At 41.6% G+C, this 26,540-nt stretch overlaps 2 protein-coding genes across 3 annotated transcripts in view; both read right to left on the reverse strand.

Annotated features, from left to right (window-relative positions):
• BTBD8 (BTB domain containing 8) overlaps positions 1-4,611 on the reverse strand; it is a 41,239-nt gene extending 36,628 nt beyond the window's left edge. The window contains 2 exon segments of the mRNA XM_042808333.1: positions 4,109-4,294; positions 4,379-4,611. Of these exon segments, the coding sequence (XP_042664267.1) occupies positions 4,109-4,294; positions 4,379-4,461 (269 nt within the window). The 5' untranslated portion in view covers positions 4,462-4,611.
• Positions 4,612-5,948: 1,337 nt separating this feature from the next.
• EPHX4 (epoxide hydrolase 4) lies at positions 5,949-23,436 on the reverse strand. 2 transcript variants are annotated; one of them, XR_006164740.1, is made up of 8 exons: positions 23,103-23,436; positions 20,225-20,310; positions 16,628-16,785; positions 14,460-14,588; positions 12,301-12,404; positions 11,310-11,458; positions 7,666-7,769; positions 6,788-6,886 (listed from the first exon to the last, which is right to left on the reverse strand). XR_006164740.1 is itself a non-coding variant. In XM_042786348.1 (7 exons), the coding sequence occupies exons 1-7, from the start codon at positions 23,343-23,345 to the stop codon at positions 6,652-6,654; spliced, it is 1,104 nt and encodes a 367-aa protein (XP_042642282.1). In that variant the 5' UTR covers positions 23,346-23,435; the 3' UTR covers positions 5,949-6,651. The 2 variants fall into 2 exon arrangements, 1 of the variants encoding a protein (XP_042642282.1); XM_042786348.1 differs by lacking the exon at positions 7,666-7,769 and having other exon boundaries at positions 5,949-6,886; positions 23,103-23,435.
• Positions 23,437-26,540: the final 3,104 nt, after the last annotated feature.

Here is a 26,540-nt window from a genome sequence, read left to right on the forward strand (position 1 = left end):
GAGCCAAAGTATCTTTAAGTGCCACAGAGAGCCCATTCTGCAGTTAGCTTGTTTTAAAGTTACATGAATCAGTCAATTCAGAGAAGATACTCCTTGCCTGGTAGGGTACACCACATCAACAGGCATGAGTGACAGAAGGATGAAAGGGAAGGACTGTATCAGAACAAACCGTATAACCCACAAAATTTCAAGAACATGGGAGGCATGCTATTCTTCTGAATTAGAGTGGTCAGCAATCATAACCCGCTAGAGGGTAATGCACAAGCCTAGATATTAAGGATAAGATTGCTGAGGCATAAGTGTAAAGGAACTTGGTGTACATGAGCAGAAGTCATGTTCGTTTCCTCCAAAATAGCCAGTATCCAGTGGGGACTATGACAATCTAGCAAGCAGTAAGAATAACCTCAGGTACAAGTTCTTTAAAGTAGTTCCCTTTTCTGCTACTTTGTGATCCAATGTGTTGGAACTGTAACTGGGAATTGTATTTAAAGAATAAATATTCACAGAAAGTTGTGTGGTATTTGGTGCAACTGCTTTATGAAAACTTCACACACAAAAGAAGGTCAAGCTGAAAACAGAGCTAAACCATCATCTTCTGTAGTGTCAGTCTGATGTATGATTTTAACAGGTACCCCACCTTCTGGCTTGTTTTTTTTTCCCTCCTGCACACAGAAACAGATCCTGATAGACATGAGCAACAATGAGATTACAAGAGGTGTGACTAAGTGACAGATGAAACTGGAACAATCCCATATGGTATCTGTTGTATTAACAGCAGTTGCTACAGCCTAAGATTTTTTCTACAGAGCAAAGGTGTCCACAGAGTCTACAGAAAGAAGTTACTGTCATCATGCTGTCTAGGAGTTTACCTTCGAGAATGTTTTTGCCTGCACTTAAGCTAGATGGACCATCCTTCTACTGCCCAATACAGAACTATACTAACATAACATAGTCAAAGCCTTGGCTGGTCTACTTTGAATCGACTGCTGGTACTGCAAATTGACCACCGTGGCAGTAAACGTCACAATGACAATTTGACAATTATATTCCTTTGGATCTGATCTGTCTTTATTGTTTCTTAACTGGATCTGACTGTCATTAGATCCTTCTCTGTCCTTCTTTAAATCAGATCCCTTTAATACAAATACCAGGAGACAATGAGAATAACAACTAGATTTTTATTTCTAAAGCTGATTTTTTTTCTGGCTAAAAGGCTAAAAAGCAGTTTACCTCTCAGTGGGCAAAATATTAATGATCTAATAATCTGTGACGGACAGTTGTCCTTCAGGGATGCTAAGTTTCTCTCTTCTTGTTTGCAGAACCCTGCTTGAGCAGTCAGCTCCTGCCACTGACTTACTTGCAACTGTTGATCCTTTTCTAGTTGTGTTATGAAGAGTGACGGAAGGCTACTGGAGGGCAGAGTCAATATTACATTAGCTTCATTGGGCAAAAACACTGGGTGAATGGCATCTACAATACAGATGCTGCACTTCCTGGTGACCAGTAATTTCTTGCTGGTGTCCTCAGACAGTGGAAGCATAGGGAGGGAGGCAAAGTAGTGCTCAGTTGCTCACCTATTTCATTCTGAGGCAATGCAGAAAGATCAGCATGAAGTTCACCACGTCCTCCATCAGGCTCAAAAATACTCAGAAGTTTGGCAAGAGGAGCTGCACATCCTTCAGCACACAAGTGACACACAGCCCATATCTCTCCTCATTAAGAGAGGCAGAGGCCCAAAGGAAGTACATCTCACAGAGATGCATGCCAGATACAGTTTGCAAGAGAAAAAAAAAAAATCCCTAAGGAAAGATCATATTTACTTGGGAAGATAAAGGATAAAAGCTGAACACAAACAGGAAAAGGAATGACATTTTGTTATAACTTTGATGAACTCTTCAATACTATACTAATATTCTACTTCTGTTCTACAGGGAAACAGTATTTATTACTAGAAAACCTAGAACTTCTGTAGAAGACTGCAACTTTCTCTCAGGAGCTCAACAGCAGCTGTGGGTCTTAGTTACAACTCATCATGGCAATTCACTTGCTCCAAGAACTAGGCTAGCTTCCAGTAAACTTCAAGCTGTAATCTAAGGTACCATTTTGGATTTGTGAAGATCTAATTAATTTGCATCTTAACAATGAACCATTGAGATTCAGCAGCCACTGATACTAGCAGAAGTCATCATTTGAACAATGAAATTAGGCTCTTTTCAACTAAAGCTGCTTCCTTTCCTTGGTCCAAAGCAGTTCACTGTGGTCAAAGTCCAGGGCATGCCCTGACACAAGTTTTCACAAAATGTGCTAGGTTAGAGGATTCAACAGCTGAAGTATCAAACAGCACTGAAGACTAAGTTAAAGAAAAACAACCGCCTTGCAAAATGCACTTCATACATAACTTAGAATATACGGGGAGGTTCATTTGAAAAATCTAACCTCACAGTGAAAAGATAAAAGGTTTATAATTAGATGAACTGTTTTGAGTTTAAAGGTGTTTTTCAATACTATGCTTCTGGAGAACATGCAGGACTCTAGAGACCACTACTTGCCTTCCAGCAAACAGTCAAAACTGAAAGCAAATATCAGTGAACTGTAGACATATTAAGTGCTTACCATTAGGAAAACAAGGAAATGATGTAACAGTATATAAATAATTAAAATAATTATTCCAAATAATTATTTCCCAATTAAAATAATTTGGATTTTTAAAAAATTTGCATTATCATGCTTCTGCATGAAAATTCTCTGTACCAACACTTAGATGAATATGAAGCAAATTCATGAAATCCAAGTAATAATGGAGTTAAGAAAAATATGAGACAAACCCCATACTGGTTTGTTTCTTACTGTTTGTTCTGCTAATGCTTCTGCCAGACTTCAACAGTAACCTAACAAATGCCAGCTTATCAGCCTGTTCCACTACAATGTGTTTCAGATATTACTCTCAGTTCAAAAATTTTTCTTCCATACTTACTGTAACTTCACTACCTTGAACACATATTTTTAGCTCTCTGATGCCTTATTTACAAATTTAAGGAGAGAATGAGTGAAACCAATAGGGAGAGGTTGGCCTAGGTTGTATTTTGGGCACTGAACTTTAAAACTGCAACACCTTCCCCCTCTTCTTGCCAACAATCTCAAAAGGCTGCAAGTGCTCATCCTGAATTCATCTGAAATCCCAGGGTGCCTACCACTCTGCTCCCGGGCATGCCCCCAGGCGCCCACCGGCTCTAACATCAACGCTGTTTTATAGAAGGCAGGTGGCACTGGCACAGCTTTGTTAAAGGAAAGCAAATGTTGCTCCGTTTTTTGAAAGCAGGTTTAGAGACACTTAGAGGCAAGGAGGATTGCGAGGGCTGGTGGCGGCACCAGCCAACACCTCTGATGTACTCACCTAAGGCTTGGAGCGAGACGAGCGAGATGTCAGATACATGCTCACAGCTGGCACTGGGAAAACACCCCGGCCCTTGCGCCAGTCCCTGGGGAGCTGCCAGCCCACGCGCTGCACCGACGGCGCGGCATGCCTCACCCCGGGATCCCAGTTCAGTGGGAAAGCTGTGCTCTTTGGCCTAGCCCATGGATTCCTAGGGTTTAAGTGACGACCACATAGTTTCTAACTTGATGCATCCTCTTAATGCATCTTCACCTAACTTGAAGTCCTCCCAAGTTTTCAAATTCTTAACATGACAGTGGAGTGATTTTTTCTTTGTGGTTTTCATTAGGTAATCTTGCTAACAAGGGTATTAGTAGGCACAGACAATTTGAAAGGATACCTTCAGGATTTTTGCGGCTTTTCCTCTTTTTCTATTACAAAACCTTTACATACCCTCAAAAACATGCTAGGGTGGAGAGTATACCCGTGCGCTGCCAGCAGAGGGACGGAGGCAGAGGAAAGTAAGTTAGTTATTGGAAAGTCCTTTGCAAACGCTGCAGGGAGGCTGTGAAGGTACTGCTTTGAACGGGAAAGCTTTACAACAGGTGTTAATACTGGAAAAGGGGACGAGAAAGGAGACCGGGGAGGTAGTGCCAAGGGCCGCCCATCAGCCCGAGGAGCGGGGCTGGTGCCCGCGGCCCCGGCGTCCCCCTCCCGCCGCGGCCGCGCACTCACCGCAGGAAGCGCCGGAACTCCGCGGGCCCCACGCCGTCCAGCCGCAGCACCCCGCGGGGCGGCCGCCCCCCGCCCAGCCCGGCGAAGAGCCGCGGCGCCCGCGCCAGCAGCACCGCCCGGTGCGCCCGCAGCGCCGCCTCGCCCACACGGATGGTCACGTCGGAGCTCGTCCCCTCCGCCAGCAGCCTGCGGGAGCGCACCGTTACCACCGTCGCCCGGCCCGGCTGCCGCCGCCGCCGCCCCCCCGGCTCCGCCGCACCCCGCGCCCACCTGCCGAGGTCCTGCCGGAGCTGCTCGGCCAGCGCCTCCTTCAGCCGCTGCCGCTCCACGGCCGCCGGGCCGGGGCGCGCCATGTGCCAGCAGCCGCTCAGCTCCGCGCCCCAGCGGGAACGCGGGGTCAGGGGTTGACAGACAGTCCCTTAGCGACGACACCGGAGAGGGCGGGCCCGCCCTATTCACGAAAACAACCACGGCGGCGCCTTCCCTCCCGCCAGCGCCGGCCCCGCCGGCAGACCGTTTCCCAACGAGCCGCGGGACCCCGCGGTGCGGGCTGCGGAGCCTTCCCCGCTCCCTCCCAGGGGGCGTGGCCAGAAGCGGCCTCCGCCAATGAGAGCCGGGGAGGGCGCCCCCTGCCGGTCGCGCCCCGCCCCCGCTCCTCTCGCCCCGACCGGAGCCGCACCGCGGCCGTGTGCGGCCGCTGCCCACCCCCAGCGGGGCACCGCCGCCTCTCGTTTTGAAAGCGGAGTCTGGCTTGCGGCTGTTGCCCGTGGTATGTGTCGCCGCTGCGCTTCTCGCAAAGAACAGGAGCACTCGGCCCGCAAGCCGCAGCTGCAGGGGGCAGCTCTCCGCGGCGGCGCTGGCGGCCCGCAGGTCACAGTGACAGGGTGCTCCCAGGGAAAAACCGCACCCTCAGCACCGGCTGTCTTGCCAAGAAATTAAACTGCGGCAGAGGTGATAAAACTCGGTCTACAATACTCTTCTGAGACAAGGAAGAGCGTTTCCAACTTTATAGTCCAAGTAAAAGAAGCACGTAACCATTTAAGTTGATAAATGCGGAAACTATTCAGGGTAAAATTACCCTTGAAAGGTAAGCACCAGCCGTGGATGGAAAAGGCGGGGTCAGTATCGCCATGCTAAGGGGACTCTTCCTCACATTTTGCAAGCTGCCTGGAAGGAAGCAGATCGCCAGCCACAAGCTAATAGGCAGCTGACAGCACCCCTTGGACCACTTTCTTGCAAGGATCATGCCAAGCAAGACACCAGCAGGGGCTGCGCCAAGTACCTGTGTGGGACATCATGGCTTGAAAGGGATGACACGTGTGGTGGTGTGGGACTTGTTGGCACTCGCCACTAACCATCAGCTCTCTCCTACTCCGGTGTGGTCAGTTGCTTCAGGCTCAGCTGACCCCACTGCCTCCCCCGATGGGCCCCTGTTCGGCCTCTCCAGCTCCCAGAGCACTGAGCTTGCTCTGCAGGTGGAGAGGAAGCCTTTAGGATCCCATCATGTAGGTGACTCACCTCTTCCGGAGACTCATGTTATGTTTTGTGCTTCCTTTTTCTTTGTAGTTAGCACTGTTTTCTTCTCCCTTGCCATCTCATGCAAATTAATTCCACCCTCTGCTTCCATAATCACTGTGTCTCTATAAACGCAGGAACTCGGCAGTTCTTGGAGACAAGAACAGTAGTTGTTAATGTAGGAAGAATAATGCCAACAATGAGGCATTATTGCCAAGAAACTACAACAATCATATCATGAGGAGGGCTATGTGGTGGACAGACACTTCAGCTATTTGAATCCAGTTCTTAGCTTCAGTAAAAAATCTCTCCATAGGAAGCCAGATAAAGGGAGTAGTTTAAGTTGCATTTTATTAGACAGAGGTGATTTGATACATGTTATATCTTAATTTTCCATTCTTCTTGTTCAGACATGTTGAGTGTACAGGTTTTGCATTTTTTAGTCAAGAAAGAAAAACATATCGCATAAAGCAGCTGCATTCAACAATACAACAAGATACGTATCATTATTCACTTGAAGACTAAAAATGTACCCAGAAATTTTTCAGTCATTCAGTATGCTAAAATATAGATAATAAAAAGAGTCAGTTACTGTTTAATGGTAAAATACATTAAAAAAATTCAGGCAAATTGAGAATGAAAACACATGACTTCCTTCAGTATGGCACTACTCTATTGTTCCATTATAAATTTGTAAAAGGCACCACACATTAAAACTGTAAAGCAAGGGAGAAAACAAAACCAAGCAACTTCCCATGATTTTCTTTCTGTACAAATACATATATATCTTAAGGCAGGTGTCTTTATGTGCAAAATACAAATATACAGGTAAAACCAATGTTGGTATCATATATTCTCATCCTCACTTCTTTTAGCAGTAACACTGGTGTCCAAATGTACAGTACATTGAAAACACTTTTCTCTAACAGAGCTCAAAATAGAAGGCAGGCTGGAAATATGGCCCTGATAACAATTAGTTTTTAAATCTGAAGAGCTTTTATGTAGACCCCTTAAACATGTACAAACAGTCATTCTCTTTTTCTTGTGGTCTCTTCCTTTAAAAAGGTCCATATCAACTTGTTCACTATGTCAGGTTGATCCTGCTGGAGCCAGTGACTAGCTTCAGATAAAATAGTTAATCTGAAATGATTTTTAACATAAATCCGTGTAATTTCTGCCATCTCAACTTCCATAAATGCATCTCTTTCTCCCCATAACAGCAGGGTTGGCATGGTGACTTCATGGTGCTGCAGAGGTAGGCAGCTTTAAAAGTAAAACACACTTAGTTAGGTCTTACTTTAACAAAAAATCACCAAGACTGATTTCAGTCAACTTAGCTTTTGAAATCAACTCAGTGAATCTCATTGCAAGCTTTCTAGGTTCCAAGATATCTTCTACAATACCAAGAAAATGCTCCTGTGGCTCAAGTCCTTTAACTGTTTTTAAGAATGGTAAAATTGTTAGAAGATACTTTTACTGTAACATGTATGCAATCAGCAGTTGATTGCAAGAGAGGTCTTACTTTTGGAAGATGAATGATGCTTCAGCATGGTGCACAGCTCAGGAGCCCCATGATCTCTGTAAAAGGGAATGTGGAACAACATGGCCAGAATTTTGTCTGTCAGTGCCTTTCTCTTGGCTGATGAATGCTATGGCAAATTTCTGACCCTGCATTATTTACTGCAAGTAGATTTTAATGAAATATGATGCTTTGAATCAAATTTAGACTACAGCGTTCAAGGCATCTAGTTACCTGAGTAGCCAAACTGCCTTACTAAAAAACGGTTGTCCAAGAAACGACAGGCTTCCATTTTCAGACGCTAAAGATACCAGCTACAGTGTTTCAGACCTACTCAAAATTAAATATCATGTAGTACAGCTAAAAGTATATTTGTAGAAAAAGATATTGTATACAACATTGATGCCTGAAATGCTGAACTGAATTCAGTTACATTCACTCATCCGTGGTAACATTCAAAGTGCATCAGAGATCCCTTTACAGAGAACTACAGCATGGTTTTGAAGGCCTTGGACTTACATACCTACATCTGTATGCAGTGAAAGAAAACTGTTCCTTAAAAATTTGCTTTTCATGGAGTCATGATCTCTTTAAAACTGCAACATCACAACCCAGAGCTTTGGCAGACTAGAAAGCATTTAAAGATAAATACATTATAAGACATTTGAAGATTACTTTGAAGAAAAACCCTTAGAAAGTAAAATGTTAAGAAAAATTATACCACCACAATCACCTATTTAAACTTTCAGTAGAAATATATTATTTTGTCTTAATACAAATTAAATTCCATTTTAAGTGGAATATTTTATAAATATTTCCTCACATTAAAGGTAGACATTAGGAAAGATACAAGTAGCTAGAAATGAAAGACTATTTCAACATAAACCATTTTAACCCACCAGAATTTATTCCAGCTCAATTATTTCAGAGATGCTGAAAAGTTGATCTAATTTATGCTTGAATTGCTTAATGTTGGCCACATGTTGTAACAGACCAGCTGTGACAATTCAAAACAGATTCCATCTGATCAGATACAAATCTTTATTATATTAATGGTCAAACATTATTATTTTAAAACAGCAATGTATAAAAAAGATTTTCTGAACAAACTTTTATGACATACTTAAGTGCTAGGTTGAAATTTAGGAGTTAGTTAAGAGACTAAGCTCTGTTAAAAGGGAAAGACAAAGATGGCATGTATTAAAGTAAGACAAAGAAATGGAGACTTTGAAGACATTCTCCCTCTCTACTTATACATAATGTCAAGAAATGTTAATAAAAGGTCACTTTAAATAATAATTTAATTTCATCTTGATTGATGAATTAGGAAAATTCTTAGAATGGCTTTCGTAGCAGTGGATTTTAAATCTCATTTTGCAAACCACCTGACCTCACCCACTGAACCATAGCTTATTCATACTATCAGTTTTAAAAACTGATAATCTGGTGATCTGATTCAGTGTGTTTACACTAATCTCTTTACCTTTTAAATCCAGTATCCTGGATCTCTTCCCTATTTATATGCGTATTTTTTCACTACTGCAGGGTTTACTATTTTTCTTTTGTGTCTTAAGTGCCTTAAGATTTGTAGCCTTATTTAGGAAAACTCTACTGGGCTTTTTACACATGCTGCATAGAGAAACCACCTGTCATTTTTCATTGCCTATGAGCTACACTGTATTTATTTTCAGTCTGGAATATGGAACACTATATCATGCCTGAAGTTTCTAGAAATCTCCTTTAGAGGGATTAACATGCAGATTTCACATTTAGAAAGGGAAGTTCCACCTGTGAAGTTTAAGTGTTTGAAAGAACAGACTCAAACCGTCATAAAGCAGTGTTATACAGTTCTTCTGTAAACTAATAGTGAAGTACTTCTTAACTGCTGTAAGAGAACTAATCCTATTTTCTAAAATAAGCTTCAACTGCTCACCTATCTCTCCTAACCAAGCATGATACAAAAGCTTTATGATTTTTATTCCAAAAATGTTTGTATCTAAAGTACAGTGAAAGCAACGACTGCTGTGCTATTTATATAAGGACATGTTGGTGATGGATGGAAGTAGGCGATGTCAATCATCTCTTTGGAAATAACCTTCCAGAAAAATTAAGCTCTGAAGAATGAAACTCCAGATTGATAGTAATGAGTTGGAAACTTTTAACACATAGGTCACCAGTGCCAGCCCGCTGGGAGTTACAGTGAACACAAATCATTAGCATCTAAGTTGTGCTTAGTGGCTTATAGGAGAAGTGAAAATTTCAATCCAGTTGTAATATGTTATGATTCACATCCCATAAGGCGTGACCATCAGAACTGGTGGCAAGAACTGAATGAGCTGAAGTCTAATCTTTTCCTTCCAGTCCAAAGCATGCTGCATTGTGGCTGATAGCACCTAACATAATATTCTCTGAATTCAGTACAGGTACGCTTTCAGTACAAAAATAAAGAAAACAATGCACAAACATACACACACATGTACAGAGGAATTAATATCTGAAAAGATACTTTCTAATTAATAACTGATACTAGGGGGGTTTTGAGGCAGAAAAGGCCTGAAACAATAGTTTAAGCATATGCGACTCTGACAATCATCTCATCTGAATTCCATAGCAATTCAGCTATCAGCTATCACAGATATTTCACTGCTATTGTCAGAGAAACATCTGGTTAATGTGCACACTCAGTGATGCGAGGTGCTGTGGCAAATGTTACAAACGAGGCTCAGGGTGCTCTTGCCTCTCCAGCTCCTCATTAGCCCTACCCTGGGGGCTCCCGCAGTGCAGTTGCAGGGCCAGGGAGCTGCCGCTCAGCAGCACAGCTCCTCGTCGCCCGTGGACATCCCAGCTGATGTCATCAGCCACTCTGCATAGCTTTAAATAAATATACAGTTACCAGCACAGCCATCTCATTTGTTCTCCATCGGTGTCTGCTTGGTGTTATCTTGTTTAGAAGAAAATCTATCATCTCTCTACTTTCCTGTTCCAGTTTTGTCTCAGCCTGTACAAGCCAGCACCTAGCTCAGATCCCTGTTTTCCTCCCAGTATTGCCCTGCTGACTGTTCTCCTGACAGTGACAGCATAGAAAGCACAGAAAGAGCAGTAAAGGTGGCACTAAATTTGGACCAGGGAAAATGAAAAGCTAAGCTACTTCAAACGTCTGTCTGCTGTCTTGAGTTTAGGGAAGGAAGAGAACGATCATTTTTAAAGAATATTGGTAAGCTGGTCTTGTGTTACAGAAGCATGCAGGAGATTTAGCACTGTTGAAGACTGGAGGCAGTAAATGAAAAAGGAGTTGAATCCCGCTCTTCTTGCTATAGCCCTTCAAGTTAGCGCTCCAAGTCATAAGCAGAGTATTTGCAGAGTTAAAAACCTTCTGGCCCTGTTACGTTTTTAGTAGATAAAAAGGGGGCGTCAGTCTCCAGGGCCAAGCCAACTCCTTCCAGGAAAGTTAAGACCATTAGAAAACTGCTTGAGAAAATAAAATAAATACTAAGCTTCCAAAAATATTTCCTATTATGATACTACCTCTCACTTTTAGTCTATGTATGTGCTGTATGTGCTTACTGCTGCCAGTGAGTGTAATGAGACCAATGCAGGAACAACAACAAAAATTCCCGAGTTCGGGTTTGCTTTAGGCTTACTTACAAAAAACCTACCCCACCTTAAAAAAAAAAAAAAAACCAAACAAACAGCCAAATACAATAAAATTAAAGTCAGACATGGTTTTATAAAGTTACAAGTGAAGGTAATGTACTTGGATACTGTATTATCTAGTAGTATTATCCAATAATAATATCTTCATAGATCTTATTATTAGATAATATGAACTGTAATGCAAACAATTAATTTATGTTAGTTTTGTAAGTATTATTCAGAGATGGATTTTTGTGATTGCCATAGGTTCTGTGAATGAGGAAGGGTCTTTGCTTTCTTAGATTTTGAAACAAAGATTTTCCTTAACTGCACTCTGTTTCACTGTTTTGTGTGGATACCTCATACCATTCACTTTGCATCACACTGTTTAACACTGAATGCATTTCTTACCTGTTGAGACTTCAGAAACGTGTTTTTTTTTTCCTCTACTTCAGCAGCAGAAAAATGCAAGAACATTTTTGGCCTCCAGGGGTCTCTAGAATATTTTACCTTGTTTCAGAATGTTATACTGACCTGAAAATATTTCTGTAATGGTTAATGGGTCCAGTTAATGCTCCAGGTTGTGAAAAGACATAGAGATAAGCTTCAATATCCTCTGTTGTTAATCTGCAGCCTTTCCTTCCAATTCCAGTGGCCTGGCTGGTAAATAAACTTTTCAGAACCTACAAAAGGAAGCATAAAAAGCCACTACATAAGATACCTAGAAAGTGTGATTTCTTGTCTTCAACAGGACCCATATTTCTACAATCTATTTATACATTGTTTAGAGTATAGTGAATGCTTTAAATGCTTTTTTAGATTGCTAAGTGTAAAGTACACAGTAAACTTACTTCTGGTATACTGTCAGAATAATCAAGTACAGGCAAATACCAGTATTTCCAAATTACTCAGTTCTGCACCGTGCCCTGCCACCAGTGACAAAGGCAAGTGCAGGCACATCCTTTCCTTAGGGATGGACCCCAGCAGCTGAGCGGGTGGGAGGGAGAATGCTTCAGCACCTCCCCAGCTTGCTGTGCCCCGTGTGGGTGCAGCACTGGGAGCTCTGCACTGGGCTGTACGCACGGAGCAGGATGCATGCCTGCAGCTGCTTTTACCCCTTCTATATGCTCATACTTATTTTTTAAGGTTATACAAGGTGTTGGCCTCCTTGGTTCCTCAGGCAATATTAATCACCTGGCTGAATGTGATGCCCAAACTCCCAGGCTGCGTGCCCTGTAGCAGGCTCTGTGGGATAAGAGAATTTCCTGCTGCACGCAGGAGCTTCAGATAAGGCAGCAGTTCCCCAGGCACCAAATGTGTCTCACTGGCATGGGCACAAGTAAAACCAGCTGACCCTATGTACTTATAACCTACTTTATATAAATATATAAAGTTTAAGAAGGAAAATCAGAAAGCTCAGTATTTTTTCCAGTAATTATACCTACATCAGAAGTGATTAATGTAGGTGGCAATTCTTCCATCACTCACAGTTAAATATATAAACAAGAGCACTCATTTTGCTCACCTTGAAATCATTTACTGTAAACATGAATTCAGGAAACCATGGCATTTGGAAAAAGAAGTAGTAACCAGATTTAATCAATTGTGATGGATGTCGTAGAATGTATTCTGAAACAAAAATGCCCATGAATTAAAAATGAAAACTGATGACTCAAACAAAATTACTGCTAATATTACTATTTTTTAAACTTAAAGAAATGTTTTAAAAATATTACATTAGAGCATGCTATATGACAAAAGATGATTATTGTTTTGGGAGTAAGTATATGATGTGGCCATTAAAACATACTTCCTTTATATGTGTTAATAGGAACAGTCAGCAAACCAGAAGCCTGCCAAAGATTAGATGAGGGCAGTGACATTGGAGAGTTTAATCGCATGATAGGTTTTCACTTAGAGATCTATTTGTATAGCTAGTCCAAAGCAACTTTTTCAGCTGTGGAATAAGAGGTGTAAATACAAGTCTTTAAGTATTTCTCTCATCAAAGATGTGATGCACAGAAATCTGTAGGTGATAATCCACTTACATTCTAAAGACAGCATCAATCCTGTTCACAAAAGCACAGATTTTTTCTTACGTTTGTCTTCCGAGCAACTTCAAGAACCATAATAAAGATTACATAGTGTCACTTTTTAAAGACACTGGAGCATATATAACAAAATAAAATTATATAGTCAAATTTGCATATTTTTTTTTTAAATTATAATTTTGTGTCTCCAGTGAGTGGCAAGAGCCAACACTGACATTCAAGTATCTAACTTCCTCAAAGCAGGCACAGAATGTATGCAGGTATTAGGAAGTCCAGAACTTATTCTTTACAGATGCAAATTCAGGAAGGCAAAACATCTCCCAACATAGGAAATCTCTCTGAAATATTAATTCTGACAGTAAATAAAAATGTGGTTTAAAACAAAGTAAATAAAGTGTCAGCTATCTTCTAAGCTTTCATATCTTATACATTCTTAAATTGCATTACCCATTATATTTTTCCTTGATGGGCCATCATCAACACTGCTTGATTTGCTTTTCTGCACAACTTATAAACTGTGTATTTTCATTTAATCCACAGTAGAACAAATGTGATCCAGGGAGATTTTATCAAATTACAGAACAGATTTTGTCCCTTAACAAATACTAAGAAATACTATAAAAAAAAAAATAATGTAATTGTCTTCTATACGGCCAGGCTGCTGCTCTCAGTGAAAATACTGCAAAAAGCTCCTGCTTGCTCAAGTGGTGGTGAACAGCCCTTTCTTTGCATAAATGAGGCTTAACTACCTGGCAAAAAGTTCTTTAGTATTTTAGAAAGGTGCCCAAGAACACTGTGAGAACAACATGTGTGAATGCTTCTGATTCCACTGTGGTGCAAGGTCAGACTTATAGTGAACTGAAATGAAAATTAAAGCTGCACTGAATATTCTTAACTATTTCTGGGGAAATGGGGTGACTTTTCAAATGGAAATAAGGTAACAATAGCAACTGAACAAATTAAAATTAGTGAGATACTACTTTAATTACTGAATGTCGATCTAATCCCTATGTTTTGTAACTCTGGGTAGTAGACAAGCTCAAAGCCTATCACACAACCAACTCTGATAGTGGACCTAAACCCTTGTTTCAGCTCCACTACTAGTACATTCCTGAGCTTCTAGTAAGTAGCCTGGAAAGGCTGTCTTGTTCCAATGAATATTGTATCAGATCATAAATTGTCACTTGTCACCTAAATCAGAATTCCAATGTCTGATTCACATTTACACAAAGGCTGTTTTATGCAGATTTACTAACGCAATGAGGCCTTAACCTAGGTGTAATGCAGTATACACCCCTCTGCAGGGAATTTTATCCTGCCAAAGTGGTGTAAAACAGATTAATGTATATGAAAATCATGTTTGTGGACCTTCAAGGATTAAGAAAGGTATCAGTAAGTTTGGTTGCAAGCACTCCCACTTCTTAAAATAAATTATTTCCAGAAGTCAAATACTTGATACCTTACGGCTTCATAAAATACAGTCCAGATTGTGAGAGGCACTGAGTACTGGCAATTTACCTACTGAAAATCTAAAGGGGCAAGCAGCTGGTTCTTCTTTAGCAACCTCAAAGCAAACACAATCATAATGAAAATGCAGATACTCTGGATTAACAAAGACTACCATAAAACTCACCTGTAAACACAGAAGGATGAGGGAAATTAACCACAATCAGCTTAGTCACCATTTCAGGGTAACATATAGCCACTAACCAAGCGATCATTCCTCCCCAGTCATGGCCAATCAACACACACTTGTTGTATCCTACCGCATAAACACAGATTTGTGCTTTTATTTCAATGGAATTTGTATTCATACAAATTATCACATACAATAAAATCATTATTGGGCAAAATAGGTGGTCCAGCACATCTATTAATGTAACTATTTAATACTGCACTCCTTCCATTACTAATGGCTAGAAAAAATAGTGCACTATTCTAGTTAAAAAATTAACAAACAATTAAAACTATTTAATTGGACTTCAATTACACTTTAACTACACTACCTCAATGCCAAAATAAAGTTACTCAGTATCCAAATGGCCACCTGGTTCACATCTTGGCCAATGTAGGGTCAGATATACAATTCAACTTGCAATCATTATAATGTGTGTGTACCTTTGTCATGTTTAGGGAGTGTGGAGTTTGAAACTGCAGACAGAAAGACTGAGCAATCTCCTGAGCCTCTCCTGAACAAAACTAAACCTCATAAATCTCTCTTAATATGGGAGGTTATCTAAGCACTGAACAGCATCATTATGCAAAAGGTGGTCATTATACTTAATAGCCATATGTATACAGCATATATACACACACACATAAATACACGCATTTATATACTTAGTAGGCCTGTAACTTTTCTCCATATGTGGTTTTGATGGCAATTTTTGAAGTTTTCACCATTCACATACTTATTCTTCCATCTATAAAAATGGTAATTTAACAGCAATAAAAGGGGGGAGAAAAATCATGACTGAGTTTTTGAAAGCCAAACCATTCCTCCTTTAACCACTGCTGGAATACATACTATAGTGTCAGACACCATCACCCTTCTCACTGGGGATTGTAATGCTGAGCACAGACACTACAAACAAAATGCATAGAAGTCAAACTGTTTAGAATTCTGACATAAATTTGGACACAGCTGTCAAAGCACCTTATAAACCTGCTTGAATAGAAATCTTTTGTAGCACTTCTGATATAATCGAGTATTCCAAAGGAATTTAACTTGGGGTTAGAAAAAAGATAACAAGCCTCAGAAATACTTCTTCCAAAAAAATTTAAATCCCTATGAAATTGAACTGTGATGAGGGCACTTCTCAAGCATAACCATGGCATTACCATGGTGATTAACACAACCAGTAAAGGTTGGAAAATAGAAACACAGTGTGAATATCGTCAGATTGCCTGCCCAATCTGACAATATTCAAACATCACAAGCAAAGCATATCCTATGAACTGGAATCACTGCTTTACTATTTCTTCATGTGAAATGCAGAAAATTGTTTCACTATCCCCAGAGTATCCAGGGAATTAAAACAATTCAGAGAATGACAGTCTAATCCCTTGTCTTGCTCTTGGTATGGAAGGGAAATACCCTTCACTAGGTGTTAGTATTTATTGCCACAACAGCTACGCTTCAAACTGAACTGGAGGGGAAAATTTTGCAGACTCGCTTCAGCTCTAAACTGTTACACTGTGTATTTGCCACAGGGAGCAATGTGTCCCTTGTTCTCCCTTCTGTTCTCACTGTTGTATAAGAGAGTGATTCAGCTCTTGAGAGCTGACTACTGTGCAGGGGTAGTATTTTGGGATTTTTTTTTAATACAGCAGATGTACTGTCATCATCTTTATAAACCCCACAATATTTATTCTATCTTGTTTGTGTGAGAAGAATGTCACCTGATTTAAATTCTTTGGTCTCCAAGTGCTACTAGACTCTAATGCAGAACATTATCCACTAAGTGCAATGTTTATGAGTAAGCAAAGACCTTCCTAAGGAAAATGATGATAGGTTTGTACTGCTGGATTTCACAGCACGTAGGAAAGATTTTTTTAAAACTCATGACGGAAAATCACCTTCACATATTGTTGATACTAAAATACACATCATAATTAGAAAACAAACCTTTCTCATTGATAAAAAATTAGTATCCTTAGATTTACATCTGTACATACCTGTAATGTGTACATATTAAAGAGAATGCAGTTTTTCAAAAAAATCAATGCTAGATCTTTATGCTTTTTTCCCAGAAAATCAAGTAATCTATGAGCTGAGTGGTTCATTTTCTACTAACGCACCTAGAGATTCCAAAATATCCTTTATATCTGTTATCAGGCAATCTAACTTGTAATTTTCTTTGTGAGAAGGAGCATCTGTTTCTCCATAACCTCTCAAATCCAAGGCCACCACTCGATATTCACTCTTAAATTCCCGTAATTGATGGCGCCAAGAATACCTAAGAAAGGGGAAAAAAAAGTTGGAGTTATAAGGTCAAACAATATGACACCAAAATGCACTCAATGCTTTTGCTCCCAAATAATTAAGAGTAAGTTAGCATGGCTTTGTTTGTAATGAGATTCTTTTTTCTTTCTGTGGTATGCTTGATGGTCTTTTGTGGCTATAGTAGTTTTGTGCTCCCTTCTTGAATTCCCCAGCAAGGAAGTGCAGCTGCCAGAAAGGGGGCATGGTCAGAGTCTGGGTGTTTCAACAGTTCCTGGAGTCTGGCATGGCTGCTGGAAAGGAGGCAGGCATAAACCAGAGCACACAGAGGACTATTCTTTTACCATCAAAAAAATTAAGGTCTGAAAAGCCTTCTCCTCTCCCTGGCTTGCTTACATACACATTTTGACGGAGTGTTGTGTTTTGTTTTTTTTTTTCATTTCAGAAAATGAGTATCAGATAATTCATACACTAGATAAATCAAAGAAAGAAATACAAGGAATAACAAATGAACTTGGTGAAGTTTTTATTAAGTACACTTTCATTTGCTGTCTCTCTACTACCACAATTGTTCCAGAACAATCTCTCAAAGCGTTGGTACTACACAAAGTATTTAATTGCTTATGTTTCTATGGGAAAAAGTGATAACATTACACACATTAAAAGACATACAAAATTAAGAGCTCAGGCAAAGGCCTGGGCTATTCCTCATTCTGTAATAGTATGTAGTGACTAGATGTGTGTTACGAAGCAAAAATAACAAGAAAATGGTGGGTCTTATCCTGCAGGAACCACCTGCCCTTCAGCTGTTATTGAAACCAAATAAATGTCAGAATAGCCAGTGCCAAGATGTACATGGCCTTATCTTGTACTCTAATAGAAAGATATACAAAACCCATGACCCTCCTAGGCACATACAATAATGGCTGCATCCCTCAGTGCTAGGATCTAGCTTTTACTTCTGCTCTTGTTTCAACAGTCTCAGATAAACAATATATAATATTTGGATCATCAGCAATCTGAAGAGCGATGCACAGAATTCTACCTTAATTTAAAGTGTCTATATCAGGCCATTGGCTCTTCCACTTTAGCTTTGCCTCCGGTGTATCAGGGACTTTGAACATAAGTAATATTACAGTAACACTCAGTAATTATATAAATCTGTATTTATATAAATAGAACAGCCAGAACCTTTTAATTTCAGTGCCATATAAAGCAAATACAAGATTTAGCTGAGATCTTCAGGAATTAAATTTTTAAAGGCATTATACAATGATTTGGAAGCTGAATTTGCCATGGTAACTGTTGTAGCTATCCTATATCCTTCAGAAAGGAGAAACAATGAGGCCCATAAATAAATATATAAACTATTTTTGTTTTCAGAAAATGTCTACTTGCTATTGTCATCTTCTGTTTTCACAACAGTCCATCAATCACCGAATGTCTGACCTACCAAATGGGTAGGTTTTATATTCAAAGAAATCCCATTACCACATATGAAATATAACTATCGGACAACTGCTTTGTAAGCAGAATTTGAAAATGGTGAATGCTTTCACGTTCGTAAGGTTGAATCACGGAAACTATTTTGTGACTTTCTGATCACATTATTTCTGAAAGGCAGCTTGTACAAAATTTAGCAGCTCACACACAAGTCTTATAGGTACCCAGCTGTCTCAACACATTACGCCCAATTTCAAATATTTTATTATTGTCTTTCCACAACATTGGTATTGATTTTCAAGTTCCTATGCATCTAAAGCACTTAATGGCTCTGGTGCATTATATTCTTAAGTGATCTTTCACCTTCAGACATTCTCAATCACTCACTAAGGTCAATATTGTCTGGTTACAGTTGTCCTACTTATAACCTTGAGATATTTGAAGGCAGAGGATTTGTTACAATTAAGAATTGTAACAGTGAATCATTTCTGTTTTGTTTTGTTTTGTTCTTGCAGCCAAATGATACAAATTTGATGCTGCTTTAAATCTCTTAAATTGTGATGATTTTATCTTGTGCTCTCATAACAATCTTCTCTATTATCGCATAAAAAATTCTTCACTGATTGAATTAACAACCAACATCAGTATTAGTAGCATGGCTATTTAACAGACTATTGGCATGTAGTCTTCCTTTTAAAAACAGTTATATAAACTATGCTACTGGTGGTCCCGGTGACCTATATAACAGTTTCTTATTCATTCCTTTTGAATGGGCAGGTAATACAATATATTAACTGTCACTTAAAGCATGATTCACCATTCTAAAGTGTATGACTGGCTTTCTGCTTTTTGAAAATACTATACCAGATCTCAGTAGAATATACATATAAACCGCTAAATTTTCCATTATTATTCCTACTGTAGGGGAAATCAGCTGTAGTCTCAGCTGTCTTACTGTGTTAGAATATGCATTATGCAAGGTATGCATAATATTTGCATAGAATATGCACCCCCCCAACTGTCTTCTTAATCTAAGTTTACAGTTTTAATCCTTTTAGATAGCAACTTATTATTAGAACAATCTACTTCTTTGAAAATTTATCTTAAAATAAATATGACTTTCTACCATTATCCTCAAGGCTGTTAGAATCCATAGGAAATTGCTACAGGAGGAGAACTGACCTCTGTTTTACCTGGGTCAATTTATCATAGTATGACCTGAGTCCATCTTGAAAGATCACAGTTCCAACAGTGGACCCTAGCTCCGTATCTGAGTTTAGAAAGGAAAAGGATTGTTTAACTTGCTGAATTACTGGCATCACTACCTCCCTTATTCCCTTATCATTTTTTCTGTAAGCCATGCTTCACTAGTTAAACCTGGCAATGACAGCCTGAGCAATTTGGTTAAATCATTAGACACATGACTGCTTTTCATTGTTATAAACAAACATTAAGGACTGGGTTTGATTCATTATTCATCTTGTGATGAATTAATAATAGAACCTTTTTGCCTGAGTAGCAATCTGAAATTAGGCTGCACAATAGCCTATAGAACTCATTCTTCTTCCCCTCCCCCATTTAAAATTAATGTATAGTATTTTTAACAAATGCAGCAATCAACATTGCACTTAACATATAATGGATCCTTATTTTAACACCCTTTGCTATAGTTCATAAGTTTAGCCATATAATACAAACGTTATCCAAACAAGAAATTAATTAAAAATGAGCAGTTCCTACCCAAAGTTCGAAGAAAAGTCTACGTACTTGGGGAAAAATGGATTGACAACGCAAAAAAGATGGCTGGTTTGCATCAGCCTGCAGGAATTTTTTGTGGATGCTGCAGTTAAAAAATTTTTCAATGGTTTGTTCCCTACTAAAACTTCAAGCGATTAGTTAGTACTCATAGATACATAAACCGGATCACACTGGGGATACTTCAGCTGAGATGATCACTCTCGGGTATCGTAAGCAGCCTCTTTTATACAAGAAAAGCACATTGGGAATTTTACCAGAATTCTGGAAATCCATGAAGCAGCAGCATGAGTGGTTTACCCCTTTCTCCAGCAGCCACATAGTGGAATCTTAACCCTGAATCCTAAAACGAGAAAAGAAGAAGTGTGCTTTTATTGCTGCATAGAACTGCTATACTGGGATTTGAGAATGAATATGGTTGCAGACAGTATTATAGGAAACAATCTATTGCCCCTGAAAAAAAAAAAAAACAAAAACCCATATAAAATTGTCAGCTTTTGAAGCTGAAGTCTTCTGCGATTATGAGATCAGATATCTGCTGTACCCTGGCAATGCTGAGTACCCCACACCCCGGCTGCCACAGCCTCTTCCAGGCAGGACCACCTTTGATACACGAAGCTATATTGACTATGTGCCAGCTCAGCCATGGGCATGCTAACGTTTCCAAAAGAGCACTGCCTGGCACCGTGACTAGGAAACGCAGATTATTGTCAAAGCTAGCACCTTGCTTTCACACAGACACCAGTCATGTGCATTATGGAAAGGCTTCGAGACACAGTATACTCTAAATGCGCCTTCAATCTTCCAGTTAGTTTGTAAGATTATGCAACTATTCAAAACCATCACATTGCATTCAGGCACAATAAAGGACTGTGTGGATTCTTAAGAACCAAAAGCAATCAAAATTAAGTAACTGGAAAGCAAGTGCTTTTTGCTTCCTTTTACTGTTCAAGGTTTCAGACTCAGTTTAGAAAAGAAAGTCTTAATGTTACAATCTTCTTTCTGCCCTCTCTATAGTCACTACTGCTGATGCACCTTTTAAGAAAATGGGTCTTATTAGAATTACCAGCAGGCAAGTTACTTACTGTTCGCAGTGCTGAGGCTGAACACTGAAATGCCATTGAAATTAATGGATGTGCACAAGCTTGCACTAACTCAAGGTCAAATCCGGTAGAATTTAAATAATCTGAAATTATGACCTAAAGGGTTTACTGAATACTGGCACAGAAGTAGATGCAGAAGTTGGGAAAGAGCTAGCTTACAAAATACAACGTGCTGTTTATAAGTCACGTGAAGGAAACTACAGGAAGAAAGGTTGTACAGCTCCTGAACAAATGTCAGAGCCTGCACTATCTCTGCTATTTTAAAAAGGGAAAAAAACCCAATGCCTTTGCTGTACATCAAGACCTTATATCAGGCCAAGGATCACAAATGAATACAAAAAGATTTTCTTGTCAGAGATACTACAAATACTCTGAGCTACCTTGGCACTGCTAAGTCACTAACCAGCTACAAAACCATTAACTTCTATCTTGATTCTTGAAAGGGCTCTGAAGAAGGAACATCTGGGGTTTTTATACTCACTATGGATATAATAGGGACTTTTGCTCAGTTCTGCCAAAAATTACACTGATATTTCTACTCTGGGATGCCAATGAAGTTGAAGTCCCTAGACATAAAAATAAATCACTAGTAAATTTTAGGGCCATTTCATCACCTTCACCATTCTCCATATCACTCTGCCTTTGATCCTTTTATATTTAAAAAATAAGTTTCTTGGTTTCCTTCTCAATTTAGTGAGTTTCTCTTCTCAGTTTAGTGAGTAGTGGGTAGGCCCTCCTCCATCCAACTTCTTTCAGTCAGTGTCCTCTAGGGATTTACCCTCAATGATTTTATTTTAACCTATTTATTGCTCTTAAGGACATCCCCTTTACTCATACAAATTCAACCACCACTTGTACAGCTGCAGTTTAAATGTCACACACCCCAAACTACGGCCATCCTCTCACCTTTTCAGTTGCTCCTGTCCCCTTTTTTCTGCCCCTCAAACCAGACATAGGATGTTGCCATCTTTTCTGAAACAGACTTTTTAGTTTGTTTTGTTGAAATCTGTACAGATCTGTAGGATACATGTGTTTGGAAGGTGACACATAGGCCTGCTGTTATCCAACAGCAAGAGTTTCGTATTTCCTGAAATGAGTGACAGACTGTCATATCGACAGCAATTCGATTTGCCCCCAAATGCTCTTTTACTACTGTCATACCCCTCACTTCCGCAGCAACGCATTCATTTACTGCTTGGTGCTGTAAGAAAAAAGACTGTGTCATGTGAGTAAAAAAGCATGCACGTGCCTCCCTAGGATGTTAGAAAAAGAAAACAAGTGAAACATGAGCAACTGATAGGCTCAATAATTCATGTTAGTATTGCGGAGCACAAAACCATCTGCACTGACCCCGTGAACTGAGATCTCTGTGCTTGTTTTATTAAAAATAACACTTGGCAAAATCCGTTGTGAGCTCTTTGCTCACCTATAACTACAAAAGAAATCAAGCTAACTTCCTTTAGAGCACTTGGTGGAGGAGCAAATCACAGGGAGAGATCCGAGACAAGTACAAAAACCGACTGGGGGCTTTAACGGTACAGCCTTAGGGACAGGGTTTACCTCTTGACACTTTCCCCCGCGACCCAGATACACGAAAGGCGCTCCCGGGTGCAACTGGGCAAGCCGTAAAGAGCAGCGAGCGCGGCGCAGGTGAGGGTGCGGGCAGCGGCGGGGCACGTACCGGCACGGCGGCTGCCGGAGACCCGGGGCTGCCCCCCCCCGAGGCCCCTGCACCGCGCCCGGCCGGGCCCCGCGTCCTCCCCGGGCAGGCGGGCCGGCCCCGGCCCACCACCCTCCCAACCCCACCCCCGAACCCGGCGGGGCACGGCCCCGCTCCCCGGTGGCAGGCGCCGAGCTGCGCGCCGCTGGGCGAGCGCGCAAGGGCGAGCGCGCCGGGTGCCGGCGCTGAGGCGCGCAGAGGAGCGCAGCGCAACACAGCGCGGGGCCGGGCGGGCGGGGGGGGGGAAGGAGGGAGGCGCGGAGGGGCGCGAGTGCGCGCAGCGGGGCGCGCTGCCCCCGCCCGCGCCCTCACCTTGATCCGGACGTAGCAGTGGGTGCCCAGGGAGGGGTCGTTGAGGCAGGCGGGGGGGTTCTCCCGCACCGCCCAGCGGAAGGTCTCGCCGGGGCGCCGGCCGATGCTCCAGAGCAGGCGCAGCCCGGCGATGCAGGCGCACAGCCCGCAGTAGCTGTACACCAGCGCCCAGAAGAGCAGCGCCCGGGCGGCCACCATCACCCGGCGGGCGGGCGGCGCGCAGCCGGCGCCGGGTCTCGCCATCGGGCCCCGCCGCCGTCCCCGCCGGCCGGGAGGGGCTCGGAGCGCCGCCGCCGCCAAGAGCCGCCCGAGCGGAGGCACCGGGAACGGCGGCGGCGCGCCCGCCCCGCGGCCCCCCGCCCGCCCCGCGGCTCTCGCCGGGCGCAGCGCCCGGGCTCGCTAGGCCGCGGGCAGCGCCTCGGGGGGGCGGCGGCGGCGGCGCTGGGGCCGGGGGTGCGCCCGGCGGCTCGGCCACGGGGGGCTCTTCCCCACTCCCCCCCCCCCCGCCTCCCGGTATTGTGCCGTGAAATAAGGAGGAACCGTCCCTGCAACCAAGGAGCGCGCGCGCGCGCCCGCGCTGCCAAACGCGCCCGAACCTCCCTCGAAACGCGCCCGGGAGCAGCCGCGGGGCCGGGGCCGGGACCAGCCCGGGGCACCTACCGCGGCGCCCTGGTCCCGCGGGGCGTGAGAGGGAGCGCGGCGGGGCGGGGCGGTTGCTACCGAGCGTTGATTTTGAGACTCCGCATTCTTTGGCTGCTGCTTCGCTCCTACCCCTTGGAAGGTGATTTTCTGTGTGTTACATTTTCAGTTATTATATGCTACTACTAATGAATAATTCTTTATAAGACACAAGTTTTGAGCTCCAGCATCCGAATTTATAGTGTTTTAGCTTACTCTAAATAAATTTGCTAGCAGAGGAAGTTGGATCGTTGTTACTAACCCTGTTTCAACAGAGTCAATTTAGTGCTGAGATCCTGGTCACCCAGGGCTGATGTTAGAAGCTGAACCATCTTACGCCTGTCCGTTAGCTGTAAATTGCTACCTGCACAGGCCAGGGAGTCACAGTCACATGTGAGGCTGCAGATGCTGCCATAAGAAGAAAGGCTTTGATCAGCACCTGTCTGGTATTAACCAACTGATATGCAGGGTAAAGGGTAACTTAGAATCAGGATGGTTCATGTAATCCAAAATTGTAAGAGAAAAAGCATAACTATACCAAGCAATTGATTTTACACGTTATAGAAATGCAGGTTATGAAAAATTACAGTTTATTAGTTCTGGGAGGTAATGAGACGTGGACATAATAGCTGTTGACTACATGAAAGGTAGAATTGAGGTTGCATGTCAAATCATGACAAGTCCTTATGCAACTCACTGTGCAGCCTGCTCACCTTCGCTCCTTGATCTAAAGCCCTTGCTTCTCAGACTACAGGGTACAGGCAAGTTTGAGACCTGTAGAGGCCACTGAAAGATACAGCTAATAACACAGGCCTGTGTGCGACTGCCTGCCTTTTTTTTGGGGGGGTGGGGTGGGTTTGCCAAATTTACTTGAATTTGACAAAGAACAAAATTTGTTCTTGGTCCAGGTGGGTTTGGAGGATTAGAACTTCCAGGACATTTTTTTTTGCTCTGTCCAGCAGTGCAAGTAGAAGCTGGTACAAAGACACCATGCATCTGTTAACTCTGAGATATATCATTTAATGAGCTACTTTAAAAAAGCAAATTGGATAAGCATGTATGCAGACGGAATATATATAATTTTTCACTAAGCTATGGAACACAGCTTGTAGACAATTTTTGTCTGCAATGTACCAAATGCTTTCTCCTACTTGTTCTAAATTCAGACTTACAAATATAGACACTGATGTTGAATCTTAGTCCCTCTGAAGGCAGTGACAGAATTAACGCTTGTTTCCACAAGTTCAACATTTTTCTTTTTAAAAAATCAAATAAAAAACTTAAGCAGCAGGAAAGGATGTTACAAAAAATTACCCACTCTTGCATTTTCATGCATTTAAAAGTTGAAATAAGATAAAAAACTATTATCTGAATTTATTTTTTACTAACAAAGATAACATACTCAAGTAGCTGTAAAAAGCTGCCTAGCTTCCTCTTATCAATTACACGAATGAAATATCAGGAACCCACATCAGCTGACAAGGCTGAATCATACTGTTCACGATCCCTGCTCATTGTCTGAATGTGAGCCCTACAAACTCAAGGTCAGGAGCTTTATCAGGCTGCTGGGGAATAAAGATGCTGGGCTGTTTAAGGCTCCTTCCTTCTCTTGGGCAAGAATAGAAGGAACAACATCAGAAGCTGATGATTCAGTTTAAGACTGTAACCTCTGCAGACTCCAGTAGGATTATATGAATCATACCTACCAAGCCAGAGCCTTCCGTTCATGCTCAGATTACTCATACTGCCAACCATAGGATTAGAGTGCATCAGACATTGTGCCAATACCCTTTTTTTTTTGTAGAGAAGAAGCATTCACAGCTGCTCAATATCAAAGTAGCTGCAGCAGGATTTTCCCTGAAGTGCACCTCAGTAAACCAGTGACCTAGTTAGATAAATGAGAAAGTTTGGCAGAAACAAAGAAACCCATGTTGTTCTTTATATCACAGTAGTCATCAAATTGCTTAATAAACCAGTAATCAGAATGATTTAGTGGAAAACATCCCCTGAGAAAAATTGGAAAACCAAGGTTGGAAATCCAGGAGTTGACCACAAGCTTCCACTTACTTCTAAAGAAAGGTTGATGAAAGTCCAGTGACAAGTTAGATACAGTGTTCACAAAATGATAGTAGCCATCTAGAATGCAAGAAGGATTAAAGATGGAACCATGATGTGCCTTATAAGCACGTATTTGGCCAAGCTATACCATATTTCTTGTACAAGCAGCAGAGCTAATTTTTTCACAAGAATAGAACTAAGTCTGTTTTTAGTTTATACATCACTGTATACACCTGGGTAGCTTTATGTCAAACTTCTAAATGATACAAAGCCTGTGGAGTTTGCTATGTCATCTTCAGATATGAGTTAGGGATCCAGCATCAGAGCTGGGAAGGAGATAGTGCTAGGGATCTAGCAGTTCCACACAGCTTTTGCACAACAGAATTGCTGCACATGCTGCTGCACACCCTCTTTCAGCGCTGCTGGGCCCCTCAGCAGCGCTACCTCAGCTGTCCAGTTTGCCAAGGAAGCAGTAGAATTCCTCTTTTATTAAGGAATGATTCCTTTGTATTCTAGGACCACGCTGTCTACGTATGTGTGGCAAACCTGTTGTACAAGCCAAATACCTTCCATACATTTTCCCACATTTTGCAGAAGAAAGCTTAGAATCTTCTATATAACTCTCATGAATAAGAAAAATTGAGAACCCCATCAATTATTTTTCTGTCTTCCTTACGTTTTGATTTTCTCCTCTTCTGCTCT

The sequence above is a fragment of the Tyto alba genome, unplaced genomic scaffold, assembly GCF_018691265.1.
Source record: "Tyto alba isolate M040663 unplaced genomic scaffold, T.alba_DEE_v4.0 Super-Scaffold_1000006, whole genome shotgun sequence".
In the NCBI taxonomy this organism is placed as follows: Eukaryota; Metazoa; Chordata; class Aves; order Strigiformes; family Tytonidae; genus Tyto; species Tyto alba.

Excerpts from the sequence above, each read along its gene's own strand:
- EPHX4 (XM_042786348.1), bottom strand. The coding sequence starts at position 23,345 with ATGGCGAGACCCGGCGCCGGCTGCGCGCCGCCCGCCCGCCGGGTGATG. Across the intron at positions 14,589-16,627 it reads GGATATTTTGGAATCTCTAG|GATACAACAAGTGTGTGTTG; the intron begins GTGCGTTAGTAG and ends TTTATGCGGTAG. Across the intron at positions 11,459-12,300 it reads TTACAGTAAATGATTTCAAG|GTTCTGAAAAGTTTATTTAC; the intron begins GTGAGCAAAATG and ends TTCCTTTTGTAG.